The 26,853-nt window shown below is 36.0% G+C and overlaps 1 protein-coding gene across 1 annotated transcript in view; it reads right to left on the bottom strand.

Moving 5' to 3' along the window:
- Positions 1–761: 761 nt before the first annotated feature.
- The window catches only part of LOC114054097 (phosphatidylinositol 3,4,5-trisphosphate-dependent Rac exchanger 2 protein), a 385,890-nt gene continuing 359,798 nt past the window's right edge, over positions 762–26,853 (bottom strand). Inside the window, exons 40-41 of the mRNA XM_027877211.1 lie at positions 13,887–13,954; positions 762–2,039 (exon numbers count right to left, since the gene is read on the bottom strand). Coding sequence (XP_027733012.1) covers positions 1,994–2,039; positions 13,887–13,954 — 114 coding nt within the window. The 3' untranslated portion in view covers positions 762–1,993. The remainder of the gene's footprint in view (positions 2,040–13,886; positions 13,955–26,853) is intronic.

The following is a 26,853-nucleotide window of genomic DNA, read 5'->3' as shown; positions in this document are numbered from 1 at the left end:
CCTAACTATGGAAAATAAAATGTCACCAGTGTGAGTATATATACATATATGTATATATGTATGCATGTATATGTTTACACATGAATTATATTGCATTTTTATCAAACTCACTGCTAATAATGGTAGCAATTTTTAATAATGGTGTTTTAATGCTGATAGATTTCACAAGTAAAATTTAACTTCAGAAGATATGTTTCTCTTTATGTGCTTAGAATATGTAATAATTTTACAAAAATAAATTAATCAGAACCAGAATAACAATCACAAACCCATTAAAAGGGGTTCATTCTTCTAAAAGTTGTGAATTTTAAAAAAAAGTAATACTGTGTTTATAACCCAACAACCAAAACCACTTCACTAACTTTAAAATCTTACATATTTAAGGTATAGTTTAAAATACAGATACTAAACATACATTACCAAGAATTATGAAGGGTATGAACTATTTTTAAGAGGTCATAAAAATGATCACAAATGTGATATATATTGCAATACTGAAACAAATCACAATGCACCATTTTAACACTCTCAGAGTGGGCAGTAGTCCCACAGAGGCAGGCAGGAGAGCAGTAATCAAATGTTTCAGCTCTCCACCACCTTGTAAAAGAGCTAAGTTTTAAAAACCCAACTCATAATGAGGCCATGTCCTATTTCTGTTACCACCTTTCCTTTGCTATCCCCATTCCTCCCCAAACTCAGGTCCTATAAGAAGGCAGGAAGACAATTACACAACAGAAAGTTAAAGACTTCTCCACATATTCACAAACACCAATATTTTTTTTTTGATGGAGGCTGGAGATTCCAGACTAATGATTTTACTGCTGTGGATATCTCTTCCTAACATGAACATTCTCTTCACTGGGGCAGATCTGCCACTCATTTATATCATAATATTAAAGAGAGTTGCCTGGGGTCACTGAGTGGTTAAGTGACTTGCCCAGGGTCACAAAGCCGGTACATGTTAGAGTCAGGGCTTGAACTTGGGTCCTCCTGACTCCCAGGCTGGTCCTCTGCTGATAATGTCTCTCATTTATACACACAGATCAAAGAAGGCATGAATACTGTTGGGACAAAGAATGCATTGGTGTTGTAACTGATCATAGAGAAAGCATATGAAAGGGATGATAGGAAAGTTTACTGGGGTGTGGATCACCAATTCTTCCATTTATCCATCTTGAAACCCTGAGGGGTTCAAGGCAGTGAGCTAAGAAAGATCTACTTTCAGCTATGGGAATGGACGTGCTTTTCTCCAGTGCTAAGGAAGACTGAAGATGGGGCACAGCCTGCAAAATATTTAAGCTTCTCTTTTAGAAGCATTTCAATTTATACATTCTTTTCTTTCTCCTACCCCCAACCCCCAAATGAGAAAAGAAAGAAAAACAAAAAATCATTTAGGAGCATTTAAAAAGGGGTAACTACAATCCAGGGATAATTAATCAAATTCTATAAAGTAGAATTGTTCATTACTTCACTCCTCACATCAAAAAAAAAATGAAATTAAATGAAATAGCCTAAATTATCAGTATTGACGCCTTTAATAGGTTGAAATGGAAAAAAAAGCATACTCCACAGCTTTGTCATTTGAAATGTTCTTTGATTTTCTGTAAATTTCAAGGATGAATGGCAGCATCTTTTAAAAATTGATATTTGATGCTAATCTATGATGAGAGATTGACTTGTGAGAGGTTGAACTGTCTGTTGGAAACAGAACATATTTCCAGTGTCAGTCTCCCAGGTTAAAAAGCTGCAGAATGAGTTAGCTACTTATATTTTTGCAAGAGGAATATTGTGACTCAGATTCCCAAACCTATGTGCTTTTTTTTTCCTTTTTTTCTTCATAAGTAACAGCAATAGAAAAAAGAAGTTCTAAACAAATAATTTCTTTAGTGCAGGAATTTTATCCAGAGTCAAGACATGATTTACTGGGAAAAGCCCTGGCTTCTGGTCCTTTGTTCCAGAAGCAACCATTTGCCTTCTTTTTGAGAATTTTGCTTCATTCTTCTCCAGCAGGGGGAGGTGGTTGGCAGAGCTTGTACAACCTAATAAATAATAGAGAAATTATGTCATTAGTTCTTCAATGCTTGGCAGAGATGCTTAAAAATAGTCAAAGATCAATTGCAATTATTTATGACAATCAAATTCTAATTATTTGTAATATTGCTACAGCATGTGGTAGACATTATTTTAAAAATGCTTTTAAGTTGGAGGAGCTGAATTTGACAGTAGAAAAGCAGCCAGCAGACAGGGAGAGATTAAAATTAAGTGACAGAGTGGTGATGCTAGAGGGGGCAACATGCTAGAGGACACAGGATGGAATGGGATTGCTGGTGAGGCAGAGGGTCTTTACCTGGCATGGAGCTGGGCCACCTTTTTTTGTCAGATAGGGGTAAAGATAGAGATAGTGGCAGAAGGCATTTACATGAGATGAGTTATCTCTATTTTATCCTTAGTACAAAAACATTATTCCCAATGGACAACACAATGAAACTGTGATTCAGAGAGGTTTGAGGATCTTCCCCAAGTCACACTGCTCCCAGTTAGCAAAGTCCAAGTCCTTTGACTTCAGAGAAGAAAGCACATTGGTAAAGATAAACCTAGCTCTGATTTCCCTTTTGCTCACAATAAAAATAGTATTTGACATTGCTGACCTCCCTCCAGCCCCTCACTCCCTCAGTTCTCTCCCAGGACATCATCCCTACAATCCTTTTCTCCATCTTGACCCCTTGGTGAACCAATTCACTGTCCTCTTATCTTGAATCCTTTGCCATCTTATCAAACTGCTGATTGTGCCCTGCCAAGCCTCAACCTTGAATCACACTCTCTGTTGGCTTTGCTCCTACATAAATATTATTAAATGTAGGTGGAGAAAGTCATGCAACCATTCTGATTGAGTCTACTCCAAATTTACATTATTTAGCCTCAAATGGGCTATCCATGCTGGATACAATAATCTTTTGTTAACTCTTTATTGCAGTAAATGAGGGCCTCTTTTAGATGAAATGCTGAACAACTTCTACATATACAAAAGCACTGGTTAATACTAACTTTTTGACATCATGAAGATTTTTAACTCATATCCACAAATCTTTCAGCTTCCTTCAGCTGATGTCTAGGAACCATCATGCCTCATTTCCCCCAAAGCAATAAATTACTGGCTAAAGTATGCGACACAATTAAAAAACCAACCAAACAAACAAAAACTTCACAATTTCAATGCTAGGTGCTATTATATAGCAGAAAAGGATCACAGAAGCAAAAGCAACATTAGAGATAATTTAACCAAATGGACTGACAGGATAGACAACCAATTAACCACATCAGGTGAAAACATTTGACAGTTGGCTATAAAGCTTTCCTTTCAGGTTTTACCTTGATAAATAAACTGTACTCTTTCATTTGTTAGATACTCCTTAGATAGTCCTCACTTTACATAAGGAGAAACTAAAGGTCAAAGAGTTTAAGCAATTCATCTAAGGCCACACTGCCTCTAAGTAGCAAAGCTGGTTCAAACCCAGACCTTTTGATTCAAAGTCAGGGCTCTTTCTAGCTAATTTTTTTTTAAAGCTAATTGCTTTTTGACAATGGAGAGTCCCCGGGAGCAAAACTCATCTCTTTAATTGAAAGTTTAATGTTGACTCACTAATCTAATTTGTTTCTAGGACTCAATAAGAAAAATAAACTTTGCTATTGAGAACTGAATTGCAATTGGTCAAACTAAATCTTCCTGTTTTGAGAGAATGCCACAGATGCAGTTATATATAACTCAGGAAATTTTGCAAAATGAAATTTAGTCTTGAGTTCTGAATGTGGTTTGGGATCTACAGTTATTCTCTGTGAAAAGAAGTAGAATATTAAAATGAGAGAATATCACCTCAAAACAGCTTCCTTCATGCTACTAGAATAGAGATGATGCCCGGCCCAAGTACTTCAAAAGGCTCTTCTGTATTTGAAGGAGATAGTAAAGTCAAAAACTGCCTTGCCAGGGCTGGAGTAATAGACTGAATAAGCTATTTTTTATTTTACATCCTTAATTTCAATCCTCTCATTTACCTGCAATATGCACTGCTGTCGAACAAATGAGAAAGTGCAGTTTATTTATCCATGTAAAACGTGGAATGGAAGCTACACAGCAAGCTGTCAAATGTTTTCACCTGCTGTAGCTAATGGCTTGCCCCATCTTATCTGGGCCCTGTCATCACATCCTATTACAATGCATCACACATGTTTCAGGATAATGTAACTAATGCCACCAGATAGATGAATCTTTGATATGCCTGCCTTGCAAACTGACGAAAGAGCTACTCGCTGTGATCATCTAATGAAATAATAGCTCAGGGTAGGAAATCTAGGTCTGGGTGGCATTTAGATTCAGTGATGTTACTTGCAAAAGGCTCAGGGTTACTTGAGTTCAGACACATTTATAATGGAAAAATGTAGGGTTTGGGGAATTTACAACAGGCTGATGAAGATTATAAGTAGAAAACAAGAGGTAAGACTTAGACTGAGTCACTAAGTACTAAGACATTTTTTTTATTGGTAATTTTGTCTGCTTAGGGTACAAGGGCCTCTTTTTTATTGCCTCTCCCACTCATCCACCCCAATGACAAAGCATGGATGCAATGGCTCTGAAGGCCCTGGCTACAGGCCAGGGGAATAAAGGGGAAATTGTAATGGTGAGAAACAGCCTTAAAATAGAAAGACCATCAGACTTGGAATCAGAACTCCCAAGTTCAAGTACTAGCTGTTGAGTCTACTGGCAAGTTATTTAATCTCACTTCTTTTACTGTAAAATAGGTGCAGAAAAACTTGCAATATCTAATGCACAGAGTTGTTGCAAGGAGAAGAATTTGTTCTATAAATAAAAGAGATAATACAGCAAAGTGTGGCTACAGGGTGGATTCAGGTCTTGCTTCTGACAATGAGAACCGTGTGATGGTGGCTAAGACATTTAATATTTCACTGAGTTGGGAAGAGTTCTAACTAGAAATTGAATTAAGGGTTACCTCCATCAACAAAATTATGTCTGCACCAAAAGAATTTCTCTTCCCTTCCTTCCCCCTTTCCTCTAGCCTTATCTCTTTCAAGGACACCCAGCTTTGTAACAGAAGTGCAGTGGGGCAGTCTACAAAACAAGACAAAAGCTTTGGTCTTTCCTGCTTTTTCTGCATAGGGGATAATAAACACCAACAGCATGGGGAGAAAGGCTGTTGTACTCACCAGAGCTCTGGGCAGAAATTATTGATTTCCTGGCCTCCTGACTCAACTTTTCAACTGCCTCATTTTTCATACCGTTTATACTCACTGTTGGGACCATCTCCCCAAAATGAGTTTGTCTGCCAGAGGCCGATGATGTTTCAAGCTCTGACCTCTTTGTTGATGTTGTTGAGTTTTATTGATGTGTTTTGTTTTTGCATTGCGAACATTTACAGATTCCTCCCATTTCATGAGAGATTTCTTATAACAATGGTCTCCTAACAGTAAACAGTAAAACTATTAATACAATGACCTCATCTGTGTGGACATGCAACATTTAACATTTGTAGAACTCCTTCCCTAACTTCTATATTAAAAAAAAGGCTAAGAGAAATCTTTTTTCTCCCTCACCTATCCCCAAATCTACTGGCAGTGGGGAGAAATGAAAGTCAGAAAAAAAATTCTTGTGACAAATATGCATAGTTAAGCAAAGCAAATCCCCTCAATGGCTGTATACAGAAATGTATATATCTCATTACCCTAAAACAAACGTATCTATCAGGTATTGCATATTTGATCATTCCTCTGGGATCACTAGTGATTATTATATTGAACATAGTTTTTATGGCTTTCAAAGTTATTTGTTTTTACAGTGTTGTTATTATTGTATAAATGAGTTTAGTTCTGCTTACTTCATTCTTCATCAGACCATGTCTTTCCATGTCTTTTTGGAATAATAATAATACTAATAATAGCTACCCTTTATATAGTACTTATTATTTGCTGGCCACTGTGAAATGCTTTACAAATGTTATCTCATTTGATCCTCATAACAGCCCTGCAAAGTAGGTACATTTATTATCCTCATTTTACAGATGAGGAAACTCAGGCAAACAGAAATGAAGTCACTTGCCCAGGGTCATACAGTTGGTAAATGTCTGAAGTCAGATTTGAACTTAAGGGCTCCTGACTCCAGGCCCAGTGTTCTATCCACTGCGCCACAGAGCTGCTCTGTATCTTAGAGCACAATAGGACTCCATCACATTCATATGCCACAACTTATTCAGCCTTAGCTCAGTTGATGGGCAGCCCTAATGGGATTTCCATCTGATACCTATCAGAGTAGCATAGGTAACAAAAAAGGAAAATGAAAAATTTTGGAGGGGCAGTAGGAAAGCAGGAACATGGATGCACTGTTGGTGGATCTACGAATGGGTACATTCTAAAAAGCAATTTGGAATTATGAACAAAAAGTTATTAAATGATGCATGTCCTTATTAAATGATGCATGTCCTTTGACTCAACTATGCTCAAAAGAGTTCAAAGAAATAGAAGAAGGTCCTCCATGTACAAAAAATATTTCTGGCATCTCTTTTGGTGGGGGCAAAATTCCTTACCTCTTCTTGCCTCTATGGGTTTAGTGAATTCAAGAGATCAGATATTTCCACATCTATACCTAGTGCAGAGGCCTAATGGCATGGTGGAGAATTAGTCTGGGAGCCAGGAAGATCCACGTTCAAGTTCTGCCTATAGCATATCCTTGACATGTGACCATGAGCATTTGACCTCTCAGTACTCTAGGCAACTTTCTAAGACAATAAGTTACAGAGAAAGGGCTGATTTCCACTTGCAGAGGGAGTTTCTTCATCTAATACTTATAATAATGAAAACCTTGGGGCAATTAGGTGGCACAGTGGATAGAGCATGGGACTGGAGTCAGGAAGACTCATTTTCCTGAGTTCCAATCTGACCTCAGACACTTTCTAGCTGTGTGACCCTGGCTAAGTCACGTAACCCTGTTTGCCTCAGTTTCCTCATCTATAAAATGAGCCAGAGAAGAAAATGGCAAATCACTCTGGTATCGTTGCCAAGAAAACCCCAAATGGGGTCACAAAACAACCGAGTAACAACAAATATATATGAAAAGAGGTCACGTAATTGTGCAGGTACATGAGTTGTTGCTGTTGTTCAGTTGTTTCAGTTGTGTCCAACTCCTTGTGACCTGATTTCAGGTTTTCTTGGCAAAGATACTAAGGTATCTTCTTTCTTCTCTAGCCCATTTTACAGATGTAGAAATTGAATCAAACAGTGTTAGGTGATTTGCCCAGGTTCACACAGATAGTAAATGTGTGAGGCCAGATTGGAACTCAGGTCTTCCTGACGCCAGGCCCCGCTGAGCTGCCCCGAGGTAGAGTAAGTGGGTGCTATCAATGTTAGTGGTGGACAGATGTGCATTAGCAGGAAGGAGTGAGAAGAAGCGTAGGTACTTGTTTAAAGAATAATTTTTATGACCCCAGACAGTAGACAGTTCTCTAGCTCACATCCTTTATTAAGCCATGAAGCCATCAAAGAGCAACATATCACTAATTCCTAAATCTCGGTGGGGAAATGATTATGGTTGTCAACATGGATGCTAAAGAGTATTACTGGAGTAGAATCCTAATTGAAAGGCTGAACACTAAAGATATTTTGCTACACATAGGATAGGAGAGGAACTAGATTTGTGATGTCTGTGGTGTAAGAAGCTCCTGGTGAGGAACTCCCTTCAATGCAAGTCAACATGTTATCTGCAATAGATAGTCTCAGAAAGATGCCTAGAGCACCGAGAGGTTAAGAAATTCGCCCTAAATCATAAAGACAGTATATGTGAGAGGTGGCACTTGAACCAAGGTCTTCCTGAATCAGGGACCAGCTCTATATCCACTATGTCATGCTTCATCAAAGATATTTTGCTACCTATAGAAGAAGAAAACAAGGTGAATTCAACCTGCACCAAAAGAACTAAATTCTTCATCTTGGAAAGCAATAGGGATAATGTGGTATTAATAGTTTATTGTTTTGTAGTATATGGCAAGGAAAAGTTCTCTAACATCTAATAATAACAACAGTAGCTAACATTTATATAGTGTTACCATGTGCTAAATGCTTTACAATTATTAAGTCATTTGATCCTCACAGCGGCTTTGAGAGGTAGGTGCTATTATTATCCCCATTTTATAGATGAGGAAACTGAGGCAAGCAGAGAGTAAGTAACTTGCCTGGGGTCACACAGCTAGTAAATAAATGCCTGAGGACATATTTGAAGCCAGGAATTCCTAACTCCAGGCCCATCAACAATGGATAGAGATGTTCATTAGGGAGAGAATTCCCCATCACTGGATATTTATAAGCAGAGTTTGGAAGAGAATTGGTCAGGGATACTAGAGAATACATAACTACACTGGGTAAGTGAATGAATGAATGAATCAACTAATCAAAAATACTTTATTAAACTCTATGTGACTGTACTAGAAGGCATTAAAATACAATTCTAAGACTCCAAGTTATGAACTCAAAATCTGATACCTAAGAAGAAGAGATGAGGAACTAGAGTTAAGGGTTCTGTATCCACAAACACATAAAAGGTTTATGCAGGCCATGAGACCCCTTAAAATGGCTCAAAATAAGACAGAATTTGGGGGCAAGAAGTCCATTTTTTATGTCTGAAAATAAAAGGGACCCATAAGAGAATAATCAATAGACTGACTGATAAAGTCAGACAAAGCCTAAAAAAAAAAAAAGAAGAAATAAATAAACATTTTAAGGGAAAAAATTCTTGATCAAAAAGTACTTTGTGCAAAGGAAATTAAGTAAAAAGTCACCAAGGAGGCTGAAAATATTATAATAAATTTTGCAATACCCTTGACGGGATAATGGAAAAACCTGAAGACTGTCAAGAATAGTTCAGAAGAGCAGTAAAAATATTAAGTGAAAATATGAAGAGAAAGTATAGAAATTAGAATCCAATTAAGGAGTAAATCAGCAAGTTGAAGATGATACAAGAGAACTAAGAACAAAACACAGAGATAGTCTCCATAATAATAGATGTTCTGAAAAAGAGAATGACAGAATCAGACAGAAAATTAATGGAAAAATCTTATTTTAATAACAAGAACACATGAAACCACTACAAAATATTTTGTTATATGAATACTAAACATTATATTTAAACTTAATTAAATTTAACTAATTAATCAAATTAAAATAACTTAATGTTATATGAAAATTAAACATGAAGACAAGATGTGAAGAGATAAGTGAAAGATTATAGGTCTTCCAATAAAAAGTCATGCAAAGAAAAGCTGAATACTCTACATAGATATATTCATACAGAAACTTTGCCCATAAATACTAGAAGCAGATAGCAAGGTAAAGAAAGAATGCAAAGAACACCAACAGAAGGAAATCTCAAGTTTAATAAAAATAAACTGCTATTATTTGTTGAGCAAATAAAAAAAAATAGGAATCTTTGTTACTCTAACAGGCCCCTGAAAGATTCCTGTGTTCAGGTAAATAATTATCCTCACAACTAACACATTTTTTTGTATTTCATTTTAAGTGCTAAAACCTAGCCTTACAGAAGGAAGAAGCAGTTCATGGGCTCTTCTCTTTATTCACTACTTGCATACTGGCTTTTTGATCAGCATCATGGAGTTTTATTGTAAACTGCACTATGTATCAATGTTTCTATTCTCAAACTGAAAACAATGCTCAGCTATTACCTTGTATTTTATTGGAATTTTAACACTTCAATGGATCTATTATCCAAATACTGTATACTATACATGCTCAAGTATCTGAAACGAATATCCATGTGAAATTATTCTTCAGCCACAAAAAGCCTAAGAATATAATCAAATCAGCTGTGAGAGGCGCCATAAACAAGAGCAGTAGGATTAATGAGAATTGTTTGGAGGAGTCAGCACCGAAAAAAAAATGCTGGCAAAGCCTTGGTTTATTCATCCATTTTCAGGGGGGAAAATGTTTTCCTGTTTCAAAGTACTTCCATTGCCCACATTCTCAGAAAGAAATATAACTTCATAAATGCTGCAGTCATCTTTCTTACTCTAATGGTTACTTTACAAAAAGAAGCTGCTAAAATTGCCTAGTCTTTAATAGCAAGAAAAAGAACACTTTTTTTTTGGTCAATATGCAAATGCATAAAATCTTAGAAATGGAAAGTGATTCAGTCCAGTACCTTACTTCAAAAGCAGTGCACTGTTAACCCTTTCAAATCGGATAGTGGCCTGCCCTATTTAGCTTCCTCACTTTCAGCACCTGTTTTTAATTTTTGATAAATTCTATCAATACATTTTGTTTTTAATATCCCTTACATTTCCCATGGTAACCCTCTCCCCATCCCCTCCTGAACAACCAGACCATATAACAAAGAATATAAGAAAAAAAGACCAGTTCAATTAAACTAACCAATATGTTCAAAAACTCCTACATTTTACATTGTATTGCACTCATATAGTTCTCCTTCTCTACAAAGAAAGTGAGAGGTTTTTTTCATCCCTTCTTTAGGTATAGGATTAGTCAAAATTTCTTAACTATTAAAAATCTCTAAGGATATCCAATTCCACATTTCCAATTGCTTGCTTGAGATCTGTAGCTGGGTGTTCTATTAATACTTCAAACTCAATACATCATATATTAAACTCATCATCTTCCTTTCAAAACCTGCAGCTCTTTCAAGTTTTTTGGTGGCACTGCCTTCCTTTTAGTCACCCAGACTCTAAAATGTGGAGTTATCTTTTACTCTTCCTTTTCCTTTAATCCCCATATCTGGTCAGCTGCCAAATCCTATTAATCCTGCATTCACAATATTTCTTGCATCTGTCCTTTCTGTCCTGCTTACACTGTAACCATCTTGGCTTACACATTTTATATACTGCTTTGACAATTAGAATAGCCCCTGGACTGGTTTTACTTTCCTTTCTCTCCTCTCCCTATCAAGCCTTTACAAAACTTGCTCTCTTTCTTTACATACACATATGTGTGTATGTGGGTATATCTATATATATACATATATAGATATATAGACATATAGATCCATCTATACGTCTATATGTCTAGATATGTATACATATCCATCTATACAGATAGATATCTAAATAGATTGATCAATCAATCAATAAATAGACTTATTACTGTTGTTTTCATTTCAGTCATGTCTGACTCTGCATGATCCCATTTGGGGTTTTCTTGGTAAAGATAGTGGAGTGATTTGCCATTTCCTTCTCTAGCTCATTTTACAGATGAGGAAACTGAGACAGAGTTATGTGACTTGCCCAGGGCCACACAGCTAGTAAGTGTCTGAGGCCAGATTTGAATTCAGGAAGATGAGTCTTCCTGACTCCAGACCCAGCACTCTATTCACTGTACCACTTATGGAGAGAGAAAGAGGGAGAGAGAGAGAGAGAGAGAGAGAGAGAGACAGAGATAGAGACAGACAGACAGAGAGAGAGAGAGACAGACAGAGAGAGAAAGAGATCCTCAATAGAAAGTCTTTCCTTTTTTCCTTCCCTCCCTCCTTCCTTCTTTCATTTCTAACTTCCTTCTTTCCTATCCAGTACCTAGCACGAGACCCTACGCATAGTAGGTGTTGAATAAATGCTTGTTGTATTGAATTGGATTCCTAATCAAAAGCCTGACCATGCCACTCCTCTATTCAAAAATCTTCAATAGAGGAACCTAGGTAGTGCAATGAATAGAGCGCCAGGCTTGGAGTCAGAAAGATCTGAGTTTCAATCCAGTCTCAGACACTTATTAACTGTGTGACCCTACATAATTCATATAATGTCTTTTTGCTTCAGGTCCCTCATCTGGAAAATGGAGATAATATAACGAAAGGTACCTCCCAGGGTTGTTGTGAGGGTTAAATGAGATGAGAAAGGTAAAGCATTTAGCACAGTACCTGGCACTTAGTAAGTGGCGTATAAATGTTAGCTGTTATCATTAGCTGTTATTCAATGACTCCTCATTGCCTGTGGTCCAAAATGTAGATCTCCTGGCCTGAAATTTAATACCTTCTATAATTTGGCTTTAGTGTAGGCCTGATTTTATGTTACTCTTCTTGAAACACTTCCATTCCAGCCAAATTGTATTTCTGTTTCTCAGTCAAGTCCTGTCTTCTCCAGTGCAATCTGCCCCTATCCCATGACTAGAATACCATTCCTCCACACTTTTGTCTTTTGAATTCCTTTCCATCTGTCTAGGCCCAGCTGAAGAGACAGCATCGAGTAGGGGAAAAATAAATAAATTTTTTAAAAAATGAACTGGGAGTCAAAAGAGTCACAGACCTATCATTATTAGCTCTGTGACCTTGGGTAAGTTATCACATTTCTCTGAACCTACTTTTTCTCATTTGTAAAATGGGTTTAATCATCCTAGCATTACCTATATCACAGGGTTCTTGTGAGAAAAATGCTTTGTAAACTTTAATGTGCTATGTGAATGTCATTTACTGCCATTTGTGAACTATAAGGTTCCATATGAATGTATTTTATTTATTAGTAACAATGACACCAGATTCAAGGGCATGGCTCTTTTTACTCCACTGTGTTTCCATGCTATTGAATTTATAGCCTGTTGCATTTGCCATCTTAAAAACAATTAAGTTTATTTTTCCTTCTCTTTCTCTTCTTCTTCCTCTTTCATTTTTAATAATAATCATCATTTATTTTATACAGCACTTTACAATTTACAAAGTAATCTCCTCTAAACAACCCTTTGAGGAAGGTACCACACATTTCATACTCTCCTTTTTCAGGATGAAGAATTCTTAGGCGCAAAGTAGTGAAGTGACTTATCCATAGTAATATGGCTAATTATGGTGAGGGAGAGGACATGAACCTATGTATTTTGAGACCAAGTCACAGGAACATAAAATTTAAATAAATAAATTTAATTTTAATAAATTAAAAAAAAACTTAAATAAAATTTAGAGAATGGAAGGGCTATTGTACCTTACATTATATCACTCTGATTTGAGTGAAGTATTCTCAGAACCCCTCTTACTATAGTAATACATTTCTGGGCATTTTTTCAAGTGAGTTTTGACTTAAACTGAATATGGTCATTGAAAAATATGTGATCTTAGGTTATAATTATACTACCCTGTTTGCTTTATTTTAAGTCAGAAGGAAACACAAAAATAAATACTTTTGAATATTCCACAATCAATCACTAGATATTCATGGGGGCCTCTATTATTCTAATGCAGAGGTTCTGAACCTTTTTTTGTGTTGAGGCAGCAAGGTGGTACAATGGATACAGCACTGGGCCTGGAGTCAGGAAGACCTGAGTTCAAATCAAGACTCAGACATTTATTAGCTGTGTCACCCTGGGCAAGTCACTTAACTTCTCTTTGCCTCAGTTGGCTTATCTGTAAAATGGGATAAAAATAACACTTACTTCCTAGGATTGTTATGAGAATTAAATAAAATAATAGTTGTGAAATGTTTAGCACAAGGCCTGGTACATATTAAGTGATATATTAATGTTAACCATTATTATTTTTATTTAGTAGGAAGAAGAGTAGTAGTAGCAGTAGCAGTAGTAGTAGTTGTAGTGGTGGTGGTAATGGTGTATCCAGACCCTTTTGGCTATTTGAGGAATCCTATGAACCTTTTCCTTGAATAATGTTTTTAAATGCATAAACTAAAATACAAAGGATTACAAGGGAAATGAATTACATTAAAATGAAGTTATCAAAATAGTAAAGCAAAATAAACAAAAAAAAAGTTCATAATCCAGAACAAGTTTAGGCAAACCATTTATGCAGGTTTAAGGGAGAATAAGCTCTGTATTACTGTCTAAAACTTAAAGCAAATCATTTACACAAATAACTGATCTGGGCTCACACTTACCGTGGAGCAGATTCTGGTGTCCGGTCTCTGACTCCTAAGTTCTTGGCTGTGTTCTGCACTCTTGCTCCCTGAAACAAAGGCCAATAATTTGGTTCTTTTTTAATCCAATGCTACATCAATATTATTTGGGCAATACATTAATAAATCATAGTCAAGTCTATTCAGCAAGCAATTATTAAGTGCCTACTAAGTGTCAGGCTCTGTGCTAAGTGCCGAGGATACAAAGAAAGGCAAAAAAACCCTAAAAACGAAAACAAAAACAAAAAACAGTGCCCACTGTTATTTACTGAGCAAAGAAGTTCCAGCTAGAATATTGACTCCAACAGTTTGTTTATCAAAGCCAGGAGAGAGGGGAGAGAAACGCTAAGAAGAATATTTTTCAATCTAATTATTTTGCTGGAAACAGAGAAAAGACTTACTTTAAAGTTTTTTTTTAATTCAAAGACTTGAATCTAAATAATTTATATCTATTTTTAATTACCAAAGCCATTAAAATGTTTAGTTAAAAATAGGTACTTCTTATCTACTATCATATCTAAATGTCTCAGCTAGTAGAATCCATACTTAGGACTTTGAAAATTAAAGATGAGAAGACTATTAATGCCCACTGTCTATTTCTACCAGGCAGGGACAGGGCAATTTATCATAGTTCTATGCAATACCTGTTCTGCAACATTTCTTCCTTGGCTCCATCATTAGCTATTTTAAACTTACAGCAATAAAGGCATAGCATTTAAAAAAAATACCTCTAAAGCAACTTTTGGAAAAGAGGCAGGCCTGTACAGATCTCAAGAATTTGGACTTTCTACCATGGAGCTTACCACTTCAAAGAATGGATCCATTAGCACAAAGGAAGGGAAAAGGCAAAAAAAGAAGAAAGGAAGAGAGAAGGAGAGGGAGGAATCATGAAGTATATTCTAAAATGATTTTCACTCATTCAGAAATGGAATGCCATTAAAGCCTTTGGAAAAAGGGAACTAGAGTGCTATTCCATCTCAGTCCTCATCAACATTTTGCCTACCTGTCACATCCTAGCCTTGCATAGCATATATGCCTAAATACAATATCACATTTGTCTCTAGTTTTCCCTGTGTATGATGATGGCAAGAATTAAAAGGCAAGTTAATGGAACCTTCCACCTCGAGGGAGTTTAATTCAAGTGAGGGTCAAAGTTTACAGGCTAAGTTCTATCTTTGCTCTGTTTTTTCAATCTCAGTCACTTGTAATTCATCAACCATCAGACATGAAAAAAAAAAAAAGAAGAAGAAGAAATGTCCCTGAGATTCTCAAGTGAACCTTATGATTCCTGTATAAATAAGAGACTTCCAACTATTTCTACTACTCTGATACTTTCCATAAGACATTCTCATTAATTCCATAATGTGTGCTATGCATCACTTGTTTCTAACACCACCAAGAATGCATTAATGGAATAACCACACAGCTAAATGTGGATCCCCAGTGACATATTTAATAAAGTGTTTTTCCTATTTTGTTTCATAAAATTTTCAAAGAGATATCTAAAATAGCTAGAAGGGAACAAAGTTGTATTTTGTTTCCTTTGGTTATCACTTAATATTGAAGTTATATTTACAGTTAGCACTCAGCCTTTGAGAAAACCCCATAGAGCATATTTATACCATTGGTTTACAAATAAATCTTAATTATCCAGTCTGGGTAGTAAATCAAATGTGTTGTGTTTTTAAAATCCCTTGTTATCTCACTAAATTATGGTTCATTAGGAACATAATTTAGACCTTTTTTTTTTTCCCCAATCATTTCATGTTGTAGACAGAAGCTAGGGCTTTGTCTTATCTAAACTTTGTATCTGCCTATTTATGCCATATCCAGTAGATGCTCAATAAAGATCTGCTGAACTTTACCGAATTATTTAGTCTCATAGAATCATAAGATTTTCAGCTGAAAAATGTTGTAGAGATCATTTTATACATGAGGAAAGTGAGACCAAGAAATGTGAAGTAATTTGCCCAAGATCAAAGGGGTAATAAGTAGTAAATTCTACTCTAGGTAATATTTTTAATAGAATGTTATTTGTTTTGATTCTGTGTACCTTTTCCCTCCTTTTAGAGCATGTTCTTTCACATTATATATTTTTGTTGTTATGATAGCCTATGTATTATTATTGATAATTTTATTATTGATTTATTATTTATTAAATCTTTTACTACATCACAGTATCATGACATCACAAAATCATAGACAAAGCTAGAAGAGACCTTAAAAGACAAGTCTAATACCTCATTTTACAGATGAGGAAATTGAGACACAGATAGGTCAAGTAACTTGGCCAGAGTCACATAGCTAGTAAATATGGGGGGAAGGGATAATATAGCACCTAAACCTAATGTATTACTCCAAGTCCCATGCATCGTGCACTTGCCACGGTGCTTCTCATAAAAATGTACTAAGTGATTTTAGAAAACATTCTAAAATGTCAGAAAATGTCTAAAATGTCCAGAAAAATCAGATACTTATGGACTTCCTTCTATATGCTGAATACTCATTGGGTCAGTTAGTCAACAAGCATTTATTAAGCACCTCTTATGTGCCAGGTACTGTGCTAAAAGCTAGGGATACAAAGAGAGGCAAAAGAAAGCCCCTGTACTTGAGAAGCTAACAATCTAATAGGGAAGACATCATGGGAAAAACTGTGTACAAACAAGATGTGTATAGGATAATACAAAGATAATAAAAGGAAGGCACTAGCATTAAGGGAGATCCAGAAAGTCTTCTCATAGAAGATGAGACCTTAGCTGGGACTTGAAGGAAGCCAGGGAAGGCAGGAGATGGCTATGAGGGAGAGTATTCCAGGCATGGAGAATAGCTGGTGAAAAAATTCCCAAAGTCTGTAGATTGTGTCAAATGTGAGGAACAGCAAAGAAGCCAGTGTCGCTGGATCACAGGGTATTATGGGGAAAAGGAGGCATACAATTAAAGAAGACTGGAAAGGTAAGAGTGGGCCAGGTTGTGAATGGCTTTGAGGGCCAAACAGAAGGTTTTTAATTTTTTTCTAGAGGTGACAGGGAGACACTGGAGTTTTTTAATGGGGTGGTGGTGGAGGGGCGTTGACATGGTCACATATGCATTTTTAGGAAGATTAATTTGATGGATGAGTAGAGAATGGAATAGAACAGGAATACAAAAGAAGTTAAAAAAAAGTCAGTTCCTCTCCTCAAAAAGCTTATTTTTTGTGAATAAAAAGATCAAGAAGCATCAAAGAACAGGATGACAATCAGTGCTATAATGTATTACTGTAATGGACAAGTGACATATCAATTCAGAAAAGGAAGAGGTCATTCTTATCCGGAGCAGTTACTGAAGGACTCATAGAGAAGATGGTGCATGATAGAGACCGAAGGATGGATAAGATGTGGATAAGTAAAGGGAAGGGAGAGACAGAGGTTGAAGGCAAGTAAGATGTAAAGAGAATAGAAAAAGAATGGATCATAAGATTCTGGAATATGATTTAATAATATAAAGACCAAAATGAAATTAATTGATAGCCAGTGACATTTAAGTATGCGATTCGCAGTTTTACCTCTATCCCTACATCTATTTGATCAGTTAGCCATGGGGAAATATTGATTTGCCCATATTAGGTGTTCAATAAATATGTTGCTGATCGAGAGGGGTAATGGTATTATGTTCACTTTGTAAAATTTTTAATAGCACAGGGTTCTTTTGCTTTTAATGTTTGGATGTTTATCTATTAGTACTAGTAACACAGCCAGCAATTTTAAAAAATACTATAAGAAGTCAATTTATAAAACCAATGAAATATATTGTGACTAAATAATATGAACACATCACACTTGAATAGATTCTGTTTTCCAAAAAACTCAAAATCTACTAGGAGCCTTGTTTAATTAATGTACATAATAACCCAATGAGGGAGAAAGGTGATAATCATCATTATCCCATTTGGTAAGGGACAAGCTAATTTACCCAGGGTTATAAAGCAAATAGTCCAGGAGCCTGAACATAAGTCTTTAATTCAAACCAGTAGCCTAACCTCTTAGACTAGGGTGAACAAAATGTAGTCTTTATGGCAAAGGAGTTAAAAGTTCCACAGGACTTTCCTCTGTTCATGCCTGGAGGTTAGGTGCTACATTTTGGATGGTGTTTGTTAAGCTAGAGTGCAACATGAAGAGAGTGAGTAGGGTAGTGAGAAGACCGGAAATCAGACCATATTGGTATAGTTTAAAGGAAATGGATAGGTTTGATCGGGAGAAGACAAAACTTGGGGGGGGGGCGGTTATAGCAGTCTTTAAGTATTTAAGGGGCTGCATGTGGAAGAGAGAATAAGTCTTTGTTCCACTGTGCTTGAGAGGGCAGAACTAGCCCTGCAAAGCTATTCCTTATAACCTGTATTCTATCTCTCACATCTAGGCCTTGATAGATAGCCTCTCATGTCTGGAATGCATTTATTCCTCATCTCTAATTGAATCCTTGTCTTCTTTTAAAACACAACTCAGGTGACATCTCCTAATGAAACATTTCCTGATCACCGCACCCCACCCCTACTTATTCTTCTTTTCCTTCTCCTTCTCCTTCCTCTCTCTGTCTCTGTCTCTCTCTCCCACTCCCCTATCTAATTTACTTGGCATTTCCTTTTCTCCTTTGTATCTACTTAGGTATATATAGTATAATCTTCAGCAGAATGCATGTTCCTTGAGCGCAAGGACTCAATTTTTTTTTCTGTCTTTGTATACCTAGCATCTAGTATAGTGATTTTCATGTAGTACTTCCTAAATAAATATTTGTTGAATTGAATAATTTTGTATTAATTTTATATATACATATTTGCCTAAATGATATATCCCCTCTCCTTGCAATGTAAGGTTCTTGAGAGTAGGATGCATTTCATTTTTTGTCTGTGTATTCCCAGGGTCTAGCACAATACTGCTTAATAAAAGATTCATGAATTGAATCTAATTAGGAGCAATGCATGGAAGTTGCAGAGAGGTGAATTTAGGCTCATAGGAAAGAAAACTATCTTAACAGTGTGATGATAATTTTTCATTTTCCTTTTATCCAATTTTATTATGCCATTTCTCCTGGAACATTTGACTAACTGAAACCTGTTTTCTGTTAATATTAACCTCACTTAGCTATAACCTGGCTTACGGAGGGATGATAGTAAAGGAAGACTTTTTACATTCCTAAGATAAGAAGCAAAAAGAGAAGAAGAATGGAATATAACATAAAAATTTCCTTGACATAATACTTTTGATTGTCTTTAAGACATGTAAATCCCTTTCCCTCAATTAGCCCACTGTGACTTTTTAACATGTAGGATTTTGCCTACTGTGTAGAAATCTAACAGTATATTTACTAGTTTGTTCTTACTTAATTTGTTTAAACTTAATTGAAGGAAACATAAGATTATGAATCTATTTGACTGGGTCTATGTGATCTTTATGGCACAAGAAGCCATAAATATTGTTTTATGTTAAAAATTATTTTTCTGTTTTTCTGATGTAATTTTCTGTATAAAGACTTTGCCAGTAACTCCACTATTTTTTTCAGGGTTATTTTTCTACTTCCCAAACCTGTGCTTAAGCATAATAAAACCTAGGTTTTTTATCTCTATAATTTCTATGTTGTCATAAGTTTATTCAGCAGCAGTAACCTACCACATGTACTCAGGGAGAGCTGTTTCTTCCATAAAAACAGAGCTACATGAGCTTCCTTACAATGTGGGTTGTAAAGAGCAAGGGGATTAAACTCATATAGAAATGGTGCCAAAAATGTTACATAAGGATCCCAGTGGGTTTGTATTAACTTAGAAAACCACACAGTAACATCATCTCTGTTTTATTGTGTTTTTATTTATTTGGTCAAATATTTCCCAATTACATTTATAATCTCTTTACTCAGGAGGGTTTCAGGCTGGACTTCGACATGTATGGTAGGGAGGATTCAGCTACAAGGTGAGTTACATGGACTCTGAAGTACCTTCCAAAGCTGAGATTCTATGATAGGCTGAAACTCAGTTCCCAACTCCATTTCCACTTACAATCCCCCTACTCTACTAATATAAGGCTCTACTGTAACCACATAGCACCACGTAACACTAGAAGGGTAGCATAGGCTAATATGACATAACGATTGTTGCTCACATCACCTCCAGGGTAAGTTTGCTCTAACTTACCTCACCACTCCTGGAAAGTATGCTTAACCCTAGAAATGATCATGTAGTTTCTTATGAAGATGTTATAAGATTTTTTTCCCTCAATATCAGTTTAATTTTGTTATATAGTATAGGACCCATTACCTCGGAAAGGCAGAGTTATATCTTATTCCTATAGTTAACCTTTTCTTGATTTGGAACTCTGATTTCATAGGTATAGGGAACTTTCTAGTGTGGAAACTCCTTCTACCATTGCAGGTCAGCTGCAGGGTTGAACAGCAGGCACATGACAGAGGCAGTACTTGCACTTTTACTCCTGGTACTCCTTTATTCTGCCATAGTGTCTCATTTTGTATCTTCAATCAATCAACCAATTGAGAAGCATTTATCAAGCATCTAATTTATTAATCTAAGCACTTAATGAGGTGGCACAGGGAATAGAGTACCAGACCTGGAGTCAGGAAGACCTAAGTTCAAATGTGGCCTCAGAGACATTGTGTGAATACAGTTGGGCAAGTCACTGTTTCTCTCAATTTCCTCATCTATAAAATAAGCTGGAGAAGGAAATGGCAAACCACTCATGTATTTTTGCCAAGAAAACCCCAAGTGGGATCACAGAGTCAGACATGACTGAAAACAACTAGACAACAAGCACTTAACACATTGAATTGCTCACAATTACACAAAGACACATTGCCCAAAAGGGATCAAAGTATTCATGATCAAAGGACAATGCCAATCAATTTAGAATATAGAGAGATGTAACTTTACCTGGAGTCACCCTAATAGTAGATATAAGAAGATATGAAATTGGGGTCTTTTAACTTGCATATCAGGGTTCTTTCTACTGGATCAAACATATTCTCTTAACAATCAGCAGAAGTTATAGATTTGTTAGTGTGGTGTTATAGGTTTTACCAAAAGCAAGAGTTCTGATATCACATCACACAATCTAACTTCTCCCTTTGAAATAATGATTATGTCACTGTTTTGAAAGCTTTATTTCTATTTTTGAAGAAAATTTATACCTGCCTATCCAATAACCACAAGCTCATAAAATAAGGCAGGCTGAAAGTTGTCATTTGACCTGTAGAAGAAAGCATGAGGTACACACCAAAGGCAGAGTCTTACTTTCTTGACCTAGAGGTCAAATAGAGAAGTAATGGCTTCTCAAGGAATTAGACAGTTCTGGGAACATGCAGTCTAAATAAATCATTCTTATAAAGGGTCATGTCTGTGTTAGATTATGGAATCGCACCAGAATTTATCCTAGTAGCATCCTAGGATTTAGAGCTCGAAGGAGCCACAGAGATCATCTAGCCCTGCACTCTCATTTTATAGATGAGGGAATTGATGCCCATGGAGGTTAAGTGACCGACCTGACATCCCAGTGTACTAAATAGGAGGCTGAGTGGGAATTTCTATTCCTCAATGTTGATGTCCTCTCCCCCAACGGCCCACACGAATACAATTAATGCAATGGCATTTTGTTTTCTTGTGATGACCACCTAAAAACATTTCTTCAGATAAGACCCTGGAGAATTTAATGTTATAGGGTTTCACCGACTCATTTGATTAGGGAACAAATTTAATCATATTACATTTCTAAAGGAAGCCTCTTCTACTAATGTGGTTGATAAATCACAATCTACTAACACTTAAGTTTCATCAGAACAATGCTTACTATTCATTTTTGCATCATTAGAGGCAGCTCCTTATGGAGATGCAAGAATTTATCAATAATATCATTCTGTTATGTTACTCCTACCATGAATATTAAATGCTTAACAGTTTAGTCCTTTTTTCTCCTTTGTTAGAGAGATAAGACAATTAGCCAGAGCAATGGTGTCAAACTCAAATATGGGAGCCACAAAACCAAATATAAGGTCCTTGACTACTGGGTATTGACTTAGAAAACCACATATTAACATTATCTATGTTCTATTTTATTTTTTATTTATTTGGTTAAATATTTCCCAGGTCCATTTTAATCTGGTTCATCTGGGGCCCAAGTGCAGGCTTCAGTGTGGTCCCCATGCCTCATGTTTGATTCCCCTGAGCTGGATACAGAGCTGACACAGAGCGAAGCAAGCAGAACCAGAGCAGTGTATACAAAAGCAACAACACTGTAAATGAGCTGCTTTCATGGACTTAACAACTAGGACCACTGTAAGGATCAGTCATGTTTGCAGAGGACTAATGTTGAACTATGCTACCCACCTCCTAATAAAGAAGTGCTGAATTTAAAGATGTAGAATAAGAAATACATATGGACATGTACAATGTAGGAATTTATTTTCCTTGACCATAGATATTTGTTATGACAATTTTTTTTCTTTTAATTTGGAGGTGAGGTAGGAAAGAAAACATATGCTTGTTAATTGACAAAAAAAATAAAAGGTTAAAAATTAGTTTTCTCAGATAAGACAGAATCAAAGAGATTTTATTCAGATTACTCCATGGCTAGGAACACAAAATCGAGATGTTTTCATTTAAGTCCTAAACCTATTCAACTTGCTCTCAAAATAAGTTGTCTTTGGTATTCTTGTGCTCCAGCAGATTGTGTAATTGTCACTAGTCCCCAGAAAAGAAGAACTTTATGTTTCCACGCTCTTTTGTAACCTTGAATTTGTTATGTACTACAAACCAATTTTCAAACCTATCAGAAGTTCCTGTTAAGTAGCAAAACTGTAGCAAAATTCACCCTTTTTCTTATCCAGACAGCAAAAATGAAATTGTGTTGTTAATAGCCCTTATTTGTTGCTGCTTAACCATTTTTCAGTCATGTTTAACTCTTTGTGATCTCATTTGGGGTTTTCTTGGCACAGATACTGCCTTTTGCTTCTCCACCTCATTTTATAGATCAGGAACTGAGGCAAATAGGGTTAAGTGACTTGCCCAGGGTCACACAGCTATTAAGTGTCTGGGACCTGATTTGAAGTCATGAAGATGAGTCTTCTGACTTCAGGCCTGGCACTCCATCTGCTGCATCACCTAGCTGCCCAATAGCCCTTATGAAAACACCCAGATTGAAGAAGAGCTTTGAAGACCACAGTATAGAAATAGGGTTACTTAGGAGTTGGAAACACAGGTTAAAAAAAAAGTCTCTACCCTCAGAGAGTTTACGTTCTATTGGGAATATTGGGTAGTTGTTTTTTTTTTCCTTTGTATTGAATGGTTTCACAAAAAATAGAAACATAGAATATACTACTCATGTTTTCTACTCTCCCTCCATGTTCTCCCTCCAATGTCACCCTAGATTTTTAAGCATTCCTGATGTGAAATTTGAAGAGTCACTATTCCTTAGACATTAAACAAATGGAAAAGCAGGCCCTCTGAAGCTTTCCATGAAATTCTGTTTTATAGTGACACTAATAATATTCAAGAAATTAACTCTTTTTTGCCCCTTTCTCATTGGGATACCAAGGTGGTAGTGTTTTATGAGCAATTTCATCCAAGTGTTCTTCTAGCACTAATCTCTAGGACAAGGCACTGGTCAATATGCTTTTGACTCATTGTCATACATGGATTATTCAAATGAAATGTCAAAAAAATACAAGTGTCCTCCCTTTGTGGTGTCTCAACTTTGAAGTCAAATTTTGTGACCTGTGATAACTGTAGCCAGGAGCTTTGCTCCTTCTCCATAGTAACACCATGCCTATATGATAGCCTTGATCACTTCAGAGCATCTTTTCTATCACCCAATAATTATTTTCCTTTTTTTCCCCCTGATATTGACACAAGCTTTGTAGTCATGGGATTCTTAAGTTCAAATCCTTCTTTTCCCATAATATATCTTGTTTGAATACTTCCCACCCTCCCATACCAGTGTCTTAGCTCTGATGCATCAGTTCCTAAAGGGTAAATAAAGTAGGGGGAGATAATGGGAGAATCAAAAATAAATGCCTTTACATTTTGGAACACTATCTTCCCTGCTGGCATCCAAATCCCCCTCAATACAAAGTCCCTCTATTTAAAAGTCAGGGAAAAGGGGCTCTGTCAGTTATGAGTCCTACAAGATAGATAAAGTATTGGTTGAAACTTGTAATTTTGAGGGAGAACTGCTAAGATTATCCTGGAAGATAGCAACTCATTCTATATATATTGTAATATAGGCCGCATGCATCTCTTATACCATTTTACACACTTACATTATCATTCAGACATTGCAGTATGCTTATGTCTCTCATGGGTCTTTTGATTGCCCTGTGGTTTTTAGGGGGAGTAATTTTGGTTCATCTGCTTTTGTGGTGTTCCATGATCCACAATGATAATAGCGTCTCTGAGAGAGAGAATCTTGGTGTTTGAGAGAATTCAAGAAAATTAGAGAGAATGTTTTCAACAATGAGCAATTTGGGTTCACTAAAAGCATTTCACAATTTCTTAAATGAAATCAAGCTTGATTTCCTCCTAACACTTTACCTTGAAGTTCCTGTCAATGATGTGTGTGTGTGTGTGTGTCTCTCTCTCTCTCTCTATATATATGTATATGTATATGTATATATGTATATATAGTTAAATCAAAAGCAACATTGACCTTCCTTTAAATGGAAAAGTTGGAAGAGTAAGAACAAAATTGTTGAGAAATGTTGAGCATGGTAAAATAGAGAGTTTTCACAAAGAACACTCTTCAATTACTAATTTTGCATAAGAAGAAATGAATCCACTGGAAGTGGGGAAAAAAATTAACTCTCTTCAGTTATAGTCTTGCTCATAAAGCTTACACTTAGAATGCTTTCTTTCTTCAGTCCTTTAAAAATGACAAATAGAATTTGCTTAATAATAGTCACAATAATTAACTAATCCAATAATTAGTTAATTAATCTATCTATGCTTTGTACTGGAAAGACTTAACAAAATCTCAATCTCACTCCGATTTACTATGCCTTAACTAGCTTCTAAATGATCTGTACAAATCTGCTCTACATCTCCCTTGGGGGTCACTTAACCCCACTTGCCCAAAAAAAAACATTCTTTGGGGAAAAAAAAACAAAAACCCTGATTTTTTTCAATATATGGAATGATAAAAGAACCTAGGACAATTTTCTAGATTTCTTACATGAATATGTCCAGGATATCTAGTTTCCAAGACTGTCAATTTTCTGTATTCATTATTTGCCCTATAAATCATTTTTGTAAATAGACACATATTTCATATGTATCACAGGAATTTGCTATTTAGAATAGTCCTGTGGCAATACAATGTTCTTCACAGCCATGTGACTGCATCACCACATTTATAATCATTGCTAACAAAAAGAATGTATTAATATTCTGTTTTATTCTATAAATTTAAAATAAAATTTTAAAAAGATTCTGTCTTGTAGATAGAGATGGAGATAGGGACTGGACTTGTGATTTCATTGCTTTAGCAAAGTCCTAGATTAGGAAACTGCCTTCACTAATGCAGGTCAGTCAACAAGCATACATTAAGCACTGCTAGTGTCCCAGGCACTATGCTAAGTAGGCCCTGCATCTTCTCTGCATTCTTAGAGAGTTGCCTGGGACAATGAAAAGTCAAAGATTTGCCCAGGGTCACACCGACATTTCAGTATCTCCCAACATGGAAATGATAATTCATGAAGAGTCATAAGTTATACAAACAAAGCAGAAGCCTGTATGGCTTTAGATACGTGGTCTGACCGCTGCTGAACTTTTCTGCATAATCCTTAAGTATGATACAACTGTAAACATGAATAAGCTAGTAGATCAATTTGCAAAATTAAGTTTTCATTGCAGTTGTTCATAGGTCATGCACTGGTATAAAGTCTGATTTTAGTCTAATTTCCCTTTTGATATATTATATATCTAACATAGAAAAGCACAGCAGGAGAACAACAATTCTGTTTACATCATCCTTTTTCTTTACAGAGACCTTTGTTTATTACACTTTTAATTTTTGTTAAAGTCTTCTGCAGCAAAGGAAAGTTTTGACAGATTTAATTCTCATTTATGAGATGCAAGAAACTCCTTGCAGCTATGCTGATCAGCAACTCATTTGCAATTGGTAGTCTTAAAAGGGAGGATTCCCCTACCAGAAAGAAATGAATGATGATAATATCATTTATGGCATTTATATAATGTTTACTATGTGCCAGGCACTGTGCTAAGTGTTTTACAATTATTATATTACCTCATTTGATCCTCACAACAACCCTGGGAGGTAGGTGCTATTATTATCTCCATTTTACAGGTGAGAAAACTGAAGCAAACACTGAAGGTTTAAGTGACCTGCCCAAGGTCACACCCTACCAAGTGTCTAAGGTCACATTTGAACTCAGGTCTTGCTGACTCCATGACCAACGTTCTATCCATTGGACCATTTAGCTGCCCTAGGTCTGCACCCACGTTAACAAAAACAACACTACAAAATGCAACACTTGCATGAAATTCAAACATTTGTGGAAGGGAAATGATTAGTTTACTACTGACTCTAATTAGATCCAAAGCTTTTATTACTCAATTACTTTGGTGGGGAGTGGGAGGGAGTACTGAAGTTAACTACAACTCATGAATTTGCTAACCTTTTTGCTACAGTAGGTACCCAGTGTGATTTGTTAACTTTAACATAATCTGAAGTACAAAATTCCAATATAAAATAAACTTATTTCTTGGTGTCCATACCATGGAACTGCACAAATAGGAGATGAGTAAAGCTCAGGTATAACTTCCAATAACCAAGCTATTTTGAGTACAACTATTAGATTTGTGCCATATGTTATGCAATGAGATTGTAAGACACATAACATGCGAGTGTAAATCTAAACAATAAAAATATAAAACATACTTTTAAAATGATATTATATTACATAT

The sequence above is a fragment of the Vombatus ursinus genome, unplaced genomic scaffold (genome assembly GCF_900497805.2).
Source record: "Vombatus ursinus unplaced genomic scaffold, bare-nosed wombat genome assembly UNPS02014812.1, whole genome shotgun sequence".
Lineage (NCBI taxonomy): Eukaryota > Metazoa > Chordata > Mammalia > Diprotodontia > Vombatidae > Vombatus > Vombatus ursinus.
This window is presented reverse-complemented; position numbering and strand designations above follow the sequence as displayed.